We start from the raw sequence: 12,083 nt of genomic DNA on the forward strand, positions 1-12,083 counted from the left end.
GGGCTGAATTCTGTTTTGTAAATGAGGTCACTGTAACAACTACATGGTTCAGAGCTGGAAAGACAGTGGGAGTAGATACGATTCAAGCAGAAATCCGGAAGGCACTAAATATTGTTGGGGCATCAATATTACCTTTTTTCCTCAGTGCTGCTTGGAAGATAGATTACCATTCCAAAGGTCCAGTCTCTAACAGTTAGTGCAGAGGTACAGAAGATCAACACTATGAGTTGTTGGTGAGCTGCTTTGTATAGTCTAGGATATGTTTCCCTCAGCTTCCATTTGGTTGCTGTATGAATCTAAGCAAGTCTGTTAACCAGGCAATGGTCTGGGGCAAGTGGGAAATTGGGTTAGACTCCTCAGTGGACTCCTAAACAGTATGCCTAGTAACTACCTATGAACCAGCTGTGACATTGGGTAGACAGAACAGTATTTCCAAATTACAGAAGGATCATACCTGTCAGTATCTCTGGCAAAGCTGATACCATGATGCTGGAAGGATGAACTCATCTAGTAAATGGATCTCTGACTGCCAAAGAGTAACACTGGTTCTATCCTTGTCATAGAATATATGAGCAGATCTTTGTCCTTGCACGTATGCTAGAGGGATCAAGGGAATTTACCAGTATGTGTGTATTGTGGGTTTTTGGATGAAAATATGACTATTTTGAGATTGTCCCTCATAAGCAAGATTACAAAATGAAAGAAATACTTCACCACAAACAACACATTGTAACAAAATGCATTAAAAACTCATTTGTGCAATTGGGAGGCAAGCTTTCCTGCACTTCCAGTGTAGGGGGATGTACACCCATACCACTACTATTTGTAGATACCAACTTAAAGAGCACTGTATGTCAGAGACAGAACAAATGTTCAGCATGCTGTCATTTTAATCTGCAAATGCAAATTCTAGTATTTGCTCATAAGTTATCAACATAAGAGGGATAATCATTAATGAGTTATATACGATCATGGCAAGTGGTTTGTGGACCTGGAGAAGGTGTATGGCTATGCACTGTGGAGCATCCTGCAGGGGGGTGTTACAACAGCATGGTATCCCTGCTGCTACACAAATGCACTCTATAAGCACTTACACGAGTGCATGGATTGTGCTATCCCAAACAGAACCAAGACACTATCCTCCAAAAAAGGAAGCCAATCTGGGGGTCCCCTGCCATAAACAAACTGTACAACAGAAGGAAGAAAGTGTTGCAAAAGAGAGTAAAATCCCATGAGTGGAGGAGCTCCCTGGTCAGCTTCAGTAAGAAGCTGAGATCCCTTATAAGATCCTCCAAAGCTAGCTACGAAAACAAAATCGCCACTAATTCCAAGGAATTCTATAGCTATGTCAAGAATCTCGATGGCAACACCCAGATCTGCTCTCAGTTACAGCACAAAAGCACGAAAATTACAGAACCAACTGATATTGCCAACATCCTGGCAGATAGGTTCAATGCTAACTTTAGCCTCTCTCACCCCCTAAAGGGCCCCTATCTATAAAGGAAGAATGCAGAGTCCCTGTAAATACAACTACGCAGGTAAAAGCTGCACTCTCTAAAGCCAAAAACACAGCATCCATGGGACCGGACAACATCCCAGGCTGCGTTTTACACAAACTTCAGAACGAACTGGCTCCCCACTTAAGCACCATGTTCAATAATAGCCTCGCATCAGGCTTTGTGCCCACTGAATGGCGCACAGCAACAGTTATCTCACTCCACAAAGGGGGAGCCACCACTGATACCAGGAACTATCGACTTATTAGCCTGATGAGCCTGGTCTTCAAGGCCATGGAACGCATCATCATGGAACTCATAAGCAAAGACATTGGTAACCTCCAAACTCTGGATCCCACCCAGTTCGGGTTTGTGAAAGGCAGATCATGCCTCCTGAACCTGATTGACTTCTTTGAGGCAGTCACCAAAGCCATAGATGAGGGTAAGGTGGTTCACACAGCCTATCTTGACCTCGCCAAGGCTTTCGACACCATCCCTCATTCTGGAATTATAGCTAACCTCACTAAACTAGATATACATCCCTACGTCACAAGATGGGTTGACAACTGGCTCACTGACAGAACCCACACTGTAAAAGTTGCAGACTCCAAATCTGACCTCAAAGCAGTGACAAGTGGAGTATCACAGGGTTCCATCCTGGGACCTCTCCTGTTTGGTATCTACGTCTCTGAAGTACAGGCTAATACAGGAGGCCTCTGGCTAATGATGTTCGTAGATGACTGCAAACTAGGAGCCATAGTCAAGTCCCCAAATGATGTGGACATCCTACAGAAGGGCCTCGCTGAGACAGATGCCTGGTGTCAGAGCCATGGCCTCAAGCTCAATACCAAAAAGTGCAGTGTCATCCCCTTTGGTAAAAACTCTGTACCCATGAACTACCACATAGGCAGCAATCTACTTAACACCGAATGCATGATAAGAGACCTTGGGACCCAGGTGGACAGTAGTCTCTCTTTCATAGTCACATCGCCACAGTAGTCAGGAAGTCCTTCTACATGGCACACCTCATCATAAAAGGGTTCTCATCCAGGAAAAAAAAGGTCATTGTTCCCCTCTACTCGACACTCATTAGACCCATTATAGAGTACAACGCCCCTTTTGGAATGTACCTCACAAGACATCTGCAGCAGCTGAAAAGGCCACAGAAGTACCTCACAAAGAGGATTACTGGCCTCAAACAAATACCCTACACTGACCGCATCAAAAAACTCCAGCTTTATTCAGTAGCATATCGCCTACTCCGAGGTGATCTCTGCCTAACATATAAAGTTATGTCAAATCCAGAGCTGTTGGACATGCTACACCTAAAGAAATCCCAATCCCTCCAAGCTACATGCTCTAGGGACCTAAACCTTGTCACCACAATAAACAGGACATGCTGGAGAGATAGATTCCTGTCCCAGAGACTTCCCATACTCTGGAACAGGCTACCCATCTATGTCAAGCAAAGTTCTTCATTAGCACTCTTCAAGAAAAATCTTGATGAGTGGATCGGAAATAGGAAATACACCCCGGGGATCACTTCTGTGTCTCTGCTCGACAGTGGCACAGAAAAATAACTTTCTTGGGCAGCGTAAGCCAGGGACCCTTGTTATAGAGATATCTTCCCTTGTATTATTCAGCATTAAGCAACTGTGTTTTTTTAAGTGGCCAAAACTGTGAGTCCTGCTTAGAAACCTTTTAAGCAGTTTATCTGTTCCTATGTATAGAGGAGAGTTTTTGCTAAACTGTTGTGATGTTCATACAGTAGGTCTTTCAGTACTGAAATCTGCATTCAGACCATAGTCTCACTCACAGTCACAAATAAGAATGTTTCACAGCTTTCATTGGCTGCTTCTCATGCTCAAAATATGTGTATGTTTTTATAAAGAGTGTAGCTGCCTGCTACTACTCGAACATATATTCAGGTTTAACTATGGCAAGTGCAGCAGCTGTGAAGAGGGTGTGGAGTAGGAGTTTATATGTTAGATTAAGGTGCTGACTGGGACATTTAAGCCTAGGGTTAGGGAGGTTGGGGTCAGGTACCTGGAGGGAGAGTAAGTGTAAGGGTTCTGGGAAGAGTATGCAAGTTTACTAGGGTTGGGTTGTGGGAGGCTACACAATCTATTAGGATTGGGATGGTAGTAGGTGGGACACTTGCTTTTTTAGCAAGTGACAATGAACAAGTAAGATGCATGCTAACAGCACATAGCCACTTGTAGTAACCCCCCAAAAATAGTTGCTATAAACATAATATTCTTCTGCACATGCAGTCCTACAGGGCGAGAGAACAGATTTAAGGAGGGACTAAGAAGAAATTAGGTGACAAAACCAGTGCAAATGTATTCATTTTTATATCATAGAAATCTCAGTTGCCTAGCAAAGGAGGTGAGAGGGGCAATCAATGTAGGAGAAAGAATTGCAGATTGTGGGACAATTTTAGGAGTATCTTTTGTTAGTGCATGTGAGAGGAGAACAAGGAAAGCAAACAGGAGTGCAGTAAATACACAAGACTGGAGTTTAGTTTTCACGTTTTCATATATTCACAAATCAATGGCTATAATTCTAAAGAATTAAGTCATGAATGCCTCTCTGGCACAAAGTTATTTCACGTTTTCTCATTTTCCACTGAACCACCAGTCTTTCAGCTATATTTCTTTGATAGTTTACTCAAAATCTATGCTCTACATCCAGCAACACTGCTGAAGTCATGTGGAAACACATCTGTATTCAAAGATTGTAGCTGTACCTCACTGTGAGTGGTGGTATTGTCACATCATTTGCAGGGGAGATAGCAAAGAAGGTAATTAACACTTTTAACCTTAAGGATGAAGAGATAGGTGAGATGTCTGTATTAAAAGACATTCTTCAACCTTATTGTGGGCAGACTCTGCCATATGTAAGACACTTTTTTTTTTTTTACTAGAAGTGAAGGGATTCAGGAGTTAACCAATGCTTATGTGACTCATTTGAAACACAAAATACAAAAGTGTGAGTTTGGTAACTTTCAAGAGTCACTAATAAGAGATAAAATTGTGAGTGTAATCAGAAATTAATTAATGAATTTATTCAGGCAACTGTACAAAGCAAGGATAGCATTATTATTGAAACTTGGTTTAAAATCACGGAAAGCACCCCCTCTGGTTTTTCACCTACCACATCTTTAGACCCAATGGAAACTGTCAAAAAGTATGCATTCTTATTAAAGACTGCATTACCTAAAGGCAGATTCCCAGAGACCCACAAACAGATCTTACTGAGATTCAATGCTCGCTAAATAAAACCAACTATCAGACCACAGCATGTTATAGGACCCTCTCAATGACCCCTACTGCTGAGAACCATGTCATTTTCTTAAATACACTGCATGAACTTCAAAAAAAACAAAAACTCCATCATCATGGACGACTAACTATCTGTAGGTGAACTGGCAGTCCTATAGCTCAGTTGTAAACTATCCTAAAACGTTCTTCAATTTCATAAAGAAGAACTCTCGAGATCAAGTAGTGAAACAGCTCACTAAAGGACAAAATGCCCTTGACCCAACCCTTGCAAATAAAGCATCTATACACACTCTCCTATTGGTATAACCTTCCTAAATCTAGTTTGACCACAAATTACTATCCATCTCTTTCAAAATTCCTTAGGCAAGCAGATAGAAATATCACAGTATTCAAATACTTTAAATATATTATCTTCCTCCTATGATGAAGTCTCAAAATTCAGGTATAACTGTTGCCCCCAATATGTTGGCATATTTAGTAGTTATGCAAATAAATTCTACATCAGCCTAAAAATTTTATAAATCTGTCAGCTCCTAACAAAACTAAACACAATGGGAAGGGTAAGAGCAAACCAACTTGGTGACCCACATGCATAAATAAACACTGTGATAGAAGGAAAAGGCTCATTAGAATGTATAGCAAAACTAAAAACTCACAAATCAAGGAAGACGTTAAAATGTTATCCAGGGTATTGAAAGCTACTATCTGGAAAACAAAGGCTTCAGAAAGCTACAAAATGACATCTTATAATGCTCTGAACTTATTTCCAATCACACTGTCTACTCTGATCCAGTGGATATCAGAAATATATTAGCAAACAAATTCAGTGTAAATTTCACTGTAGAGACATCTATACAAAACCCACATATACCCAAAGATGTCGAACTCCTCATCATCACAAAGGAAACTTTGTTAAAAGTACTGTCCAAAACAAAAACTACATGCTCTATGGGGCCTGATAACATACCAGGCTGCCTGCAGAACAGCACTAAACATGTGCTGGTGAACCTGCTCCAACAACTATTAAGCCTGAGCTAATCAATAAGCTTTGCCCCAAAGGTTTGGTGCACAGCAGTAGTGATGCAGAATAGCACTAAACATGTGCTGGTGAACCTGCTCCAACAACTATTAAGCCTGAGCTTATCAATAAGCTTTGCCCCAAAGGTTTGGTGCACAGCAGTAGTGATGCAGAATAGCACTAAACGTGTGCTGGTGAACCTGCTCCAACAACTATTAAGCCTGAGCTTATCAATAAGCTTTGCCCCAAAGGTTTGGTGCACAGCAGTAGTAATGCAGAATAGCACTAAACATGTGCTGGTGAACCTGCTCCGACAACTATTAAGCCTGAGCTTATGCACAAACTTTGTCCCAAAGGTTTGGTGCACAGCAGTAGTAATGCCACTTCAGATGGGTGGCCCTACCATTAACCCTACGAAGTACTTCAAATGGGTGGCCCCACATTAACCCTAAGAACTACAGACCTATCAACCTGATGAGCCTCATCTGTAAGGCCATGAAATGGATCATAACAGGTGTGATAAGCTATGATATAAAAAATCTTATAAGACTTGCCCCATGACAGTTTGGTTTTGTTAATGCTAAATCCTGTCTAATGAATCTGTTGATTTTTTGAGAGGGTAATGCAAGCCATGGACAGTGGTCACACTGTTCATAAAGCATACCTAGACCTCGAAAAGGCATTTGATATCATACTAAATTCCAACATTACCATCAAACTAACTTTGCTCCAAATTCATCCCTGTATATTTAGATGGATAGCTAACTGTCTGTGGGATAGAACCCAAACCTCTCAATGGTACCTGTTTTGGAGGAATGTTCCTAGTTACAGGCATGATTTATCCATTCACATGATGCTACTGTTTTTTGGTGTTGCTTTCTTATTTTCAGGCTTAATTTGCAACTCCACTCAGTTTTCCAACCCCCCCCCCAACACACACATACAATTTTGAGGCTATTTAAAACGCAGGAAACCAGACTTCATGTCCAAAATACTAGTGGCACTAATACTTTAAAAAAAGAGGATCAATGCATTACATTTCCCTTTTTCAGAAACAAAAATTAATGAATGTCTACAGATTGTACACCATGTCTTTCATAATATGCTTATATTTTACTCACTCTCAATTTTTTAAACATGTTTCTGAATAGTATCCAGCAATCCTACTAAACCTGGGAGGAGCTATGACTTGTTAGGGATGCAAAGTTTATGTTAATTTGGTGTCCATTTTCTTTTTGGTACCTACTTTTTTAAAGAGCCTTTGTAGCTATTTTCAACATCTGTTAATTGAATGGTATGGCAGAACTCACATTGTGATGAATGAAGGCACTTCTTTAGAGTGCATGAAAGAAACCAGTGGAGGTACTACAGGAATCCATTCTGGGACCTGTGCTATTCAGCATATACTTCTCATCTCCCAATCACCAACAGAGAACCCTGGTAAACCAAGTTTTCAGATCATTGTAAACAGGGTGATATCCTTAAATCTCCTTCTGATATGCTGAAGCCACAAAGTGAACATGCACATGCAAATAGCTGCAACTCTAAAAATTAGCTAAAACTAAATGCTATATAAATGTAACATTCTTGCATTTGGCAAGCAGACCCTCCACCCAGCTAAGAGTGCAGTAAACACCCTTCTACAAAATTACAGTGTTGTTAGAAACCATGAAACATGGGTAGATATTTCCTTTGATCATCATGTTACAACAGTGGTCAGAAAATCCTTCTTTCTAGTGTAGCCGATCGCAAAGGGTATTTCCTCTAGAGCCAAATAAGTCCTTGTCCCTCTGTATTCTACACTGATCAGCCCTATCATAAAATAGAATGCTCACTTTGGGAAGTATCTTGCTAAATATATCAAGCAGTTAGAATGACCCAAAGGTTCTTGATAAAAAACATCATGGGCCAGACCTGTGTTAACAAGAGAGATTAGAGACTTTGTCCCTGTATTCAGTGTCCTATAGACTCCATAGGGGTGATTTGTCTTTCCTTCCAGACCATTAGTGATCTGGTAGGCCAAGACTTCTTACTTCACCACAGATCAATAGTCCAGTAAACACTAAAACCAGAGACCTGAACCTGTTTCAGCAAATATACAAATCACATTGGAGAGATAGATTTGTCCCTCATCGACTACATCTTCTGTGGAACAAATTTACTGTCCAGATCAAACAATGTGACATACTATCTTTCTTTAAGAAGGAATTAGACAACTGGATGGGTATTCATAAATTCATCTTCGGTATGATGGGCCTGTCACTCCTTGAAAAAAAGAAGTAAGGTCTAAGGGTAGTTACTGACAAGGCTAAATGGCAAAATGGCTCACTTGTCTTGTATGATTCTTTGAAGAGGCAGGTTATTAAGAAATGCCAATTTAACTTGTGTTAGAGTATTACATGTATGTAGAGTGAGTGAGCTTCCAATCATACACCTTAAACACATGACCAAGGATTTAAGATTGTGCTAAATAAAAATAGTAAAGGAAATTAACAGCAAAATGTTAAAATAATCAAAATTCATGTAAAACTGCTGTTATCCAAAATGGTACTTGTAGTAAACAAGCTATGCTCTTCATAAGTTTTGCAGCTACAGGCATTGCATATTGCAGAGTAATTAATCAGGTCTATAAGCAATGTGTAGTAGTAGTAGCACTGATTTCACAAGGATGTTTAAAACTTGAAATAAAATGTTGCAGCAAGATTTATATGTACTGGAACAAGCAGAGGAGTAGCTAGGGTAGGGGGAAGGGGGGGGCAGCTGCTCTAGAAGCAAAGTGTTAGGGGCACAGTAAGATAATCCCAATTAGTCTTCAATGCTTGTCGTCATTTAGAAATAAATGCCACTATTATATTTGCAGTCAAAACTAAAATGTTGTAGCTCTCCGTGTGTGTCATAAACATTGGGAGCTGCCTGCTACAGATGTTTAAAAGGAGAAAAACTTTTTTGTTCCTTATGTTTGAGGGGTGCCAGATCAGGAGACGGCAACATGTACAAAAGTAACTAACTGAGAACAAGGGTAGGTAGCATGTTTTGAGCAGAGTGCAAAAACATCTTGACTTCTATTGTGAGATGTTCAAGTTGTAGGCAAACAAATTGCTAAGGTGGAGAGATAATTTGTAATTCTTGAACACGTGCGTATATGGTAAAACATTGACTAGATGTATTATTAATTACAGCTAATCTGCTTGGGTCTTTTGTCAGAAAAATAAAAAAAAAATTACGGCCATGATGTCACTGATCAAGACAACCCCCTCTGTTGGATCTTAGCAGAGTGTATAGCAACATTTTCTTGACTGTCATTATTTTGCACTTGTTCGTAGGTTGCCTACCCCTGTAACAGAAGTGATAGAGCAGAGTAAAACAGAAATGTCCGTTACGAATGCAGTGCAAACTATAAGTAGCAGAATTCTGCTTTTTTTTTTTTTTTTTTTTTTTTTTTGTATCGGTGGCTTGACCTAGTTTAAACAATTTCATTAAAGTTCTTTGTGCGTTGTGGATGTAGATTTGCTTAAGTTATACTTGAAAATGTCTGAAGTAGAAATGCATTCTTGCACTGATTACATTTAACACAGACAATATAAAAACAATGCAGAATTCTATCCCATAATGTCTTATAAAACAAATTAATATTTGCAGCATCTATTTTATTTCAGTTGCCAGTTATTATTTTTTTCAGTCAGTGCAGCTAGCTGTGTGAAACAGGTTCAGGCTTGTAAATGAAGGCTGGACCATGCATGTGTCAGTATTGTAATACAGCATTAACTGGACCATTTGAAAATGTATTTACTTGTTTCTTAGGGATTTCCAGGTAATATTTGCTGCATATGTATTTGTGGAGTGCTTGTGAGAGCATACTCTTTCAAGTATAATCTGTTGGGGAGAGAGAGAGAGGTCATAAGAGCAGCTAAAAGGTCACCACTTACTATTTGGAAAAGGCATACATGCATAAGCCATAGACATGAATGATCAGTTTTCCATGTGAAGGCCAAGAGGGTTATTTGCAAAGCAGTGTTATGAGTCATACTAGATAATTAAGGCCTAAACTGCTCATAATAGCACTTAAAAGTATTTTCAAAACATATTTTACACTGAGAGATTAGTAACAGTCAACATCCTGTATGCGAAGTTTGTTTGGAGGGGACAGCTTTTCTTAAAGGTGATAGTGAGTGGTGGGGGATTTGAAACTTTGTTTAAATTTTGAAAAAGAAAATAATCATGTTATAAATCACTTATTGCTAAGTCTACAGATCCTTATAGGCTTTCTTACGCCTTTATTGCTCTAACCATTTAGCTTTGCAGCTCTTTGTCTTAAATTTCAATCCTGAGACCTTGTGTATAATATAATACACTTTGTGGAACTTCTTTTCTAAGAAATACATTCATGGATTAGGTTGCTTAGGTATTTTTAAAGGCATCACTATACACTTGTGCTTTTTCAATGTTTTTAACCAGGTTGACCACTAGGTACAAGCACTGGTTTTCAAGCATGACAAAGCCATTTGACCCGTGCAAGTGATTTCATAAACCACTTAGTTTGCTAGTAGAGGTTTTGGAAGCCACACCTGGGCATGCTTAATGTAACTTATGCATACCAGATTTTTATTCCATTAATTAAAATCTAACTGGACATAAGAGTATATTTGTTAGGATATATCTCATTTTAACTATTAAATGAGAAGTATAGATAGGAAATGTAATGAAGGATGGCTGTGGGTGTGTTAGAGGGAGAAGGATATATAGCAGGTGTGGGAAGATAAACATGGAACACAGACATAGATGGAAAGGGGTGATATACATAAAAAAGCTGGGGTTGACAATGGATTGACACCTATAGGAAAAGAGAAGACAAGCGATGAATGAGGGAAGGGAGGGGTCAATGAACAAGGCATAAACAACGGTGCAGAAGGGAGGGAGTGTAACACCACGAAGGGAATAGTGTGGGCTGACGATGCATTTTTTGGCATTAAGCTTAAGGCCATGGTTTCAACACCAGTCATTGGTCTCAGTGAGGCCTTTCTGTAGGATGTCTACATCATTTGGGGAGTTAATAATGGCTCCCAGCTTGCAGTCGTCTGCAAACTTTTTTGGGCCTTTGCCTCCCCCCATTATTTTTAGCTTAGTCCACATTTATTACAGTTAGAAGTTGAGGGTTTTAGGGTAGGCCTTAGAATCTACTACCTGCTGCGCTGTTACCAAAGGTGACACCCCTCAATCTGCTTTTAGAAGAGGAGCTTTCACTACCCTTCTGAGAGACCTTTTGGCAGTCATTGCAAATTATTTTGACACTGTACTGTTAATGAGTTGTTGCCTGTAGTCAAAGATTCAGGGTTTGATTCTTTCTGCTTTCATTTGCCTACTGTGTGACTAGACTGAACAAGTCATTTAACCAGATAGTGCTTTCTTTCACCCCTGAAAAGGAGCACTTTATATAGTGGACTTACCCAATTAACAGAAGAAAATAAAAAAATATCCACCATATCACATCCAACAGAGGATCCTTTGCCTCTTTCCCCCTGACACGTGAGTATGGAGGGCAATGGAGACAGAGCAACACCTGTGTTAACTGACAAAGGCTGATGTGAATGTGGCCATAGCACCTACTCGGATTCAAATGGACCTGTATAGGTGAAACGCAATGGGAAGAAACTGCTGAGATACATATGACATGAACAGAAATTCTGTTGTACATTGGATGCTAGAAAGCTATGCAACACATATGCACCTCATTCACTGGTGGGACAGTATTCTATTGTGAGGCAGATGGCCGTACAATTTATGCAATAAGCTTCTCAGTTGCTGCAAAATAAATGAAATATTGTTAAGCAAAAATGAAGTCACTAGTCACTCTGTGATTTCTATGTACTCAAAAATATTTTTATCTTTTTCCCCTATTAGCACGGTGATGACACATTTAACCGGGCCAAACTGCTTAACATTGGTTACAAGGAAGTTCTGAAAGATGCAGACTATGACTGCTTCATCTTCAGTGATGTTGACCTCATTCCAATGGATGATCGAAACTTGTACCATTGCTATGATCAGCCAAGACATTTTGCCATTGCAATGGACAAGTTTGGCTTCAGGTAAGCATGAACGACTGACACATTTTTTTACTGTTTACACAGATATGAAACTATTGCAGATCCCAGTGTACGTTTATGAATTTCTCTGCTTATTTTTCACATGCCTATGACAAAGAGCAGTATTGTTCTGATTTTCATGAGGTGTCTGCTAGTCATACTGAATGCTGCTACATTAATAAATGTGTTGTGTATTTTAGTG

At 39.6% G+C, this 12,083-nt stretch overlaps 1 protein-coding gene across 2 annotated transcripts in view; it reads left to right on the plus strand.

Annotated features, from left to right (window-relative positions):
• Positions 1–12,083, plus strand: part of B4GALT2 (beta-1,4-galactosyltransferase 2) — a 2,452,938-nt gene that overhangs the window by 1,996,910 nt on the left and 443,945 nt on the right. For both annotated transcript variants that reach the window (XM_044085356.1, XM_044085357.1), the window contains exon 4: positions 11,697–11,884. In XM_044085356.1, the coding sequence (XP_043941291.1) occupies positions 11,697–11,884 (188 nt within the window). The remainder of the gene's footprint in view (positions 1–11,696; positions 11,885–12,083) is intronic.

This window comes from Protopterus annectens, chromosome 10.part0, assembly GCF_019279795.1.
Source record: "Protopterus annectens isolate FY-2018-M chromosome 10.part0, PAN1.0, whole genome shotgun sequence".
Lineage (NCBI taxonomy): Eukaryota > Metazoa > Chordata > Ceratodontiformes > Protopteridae > Protopterus > Protopterus annectens.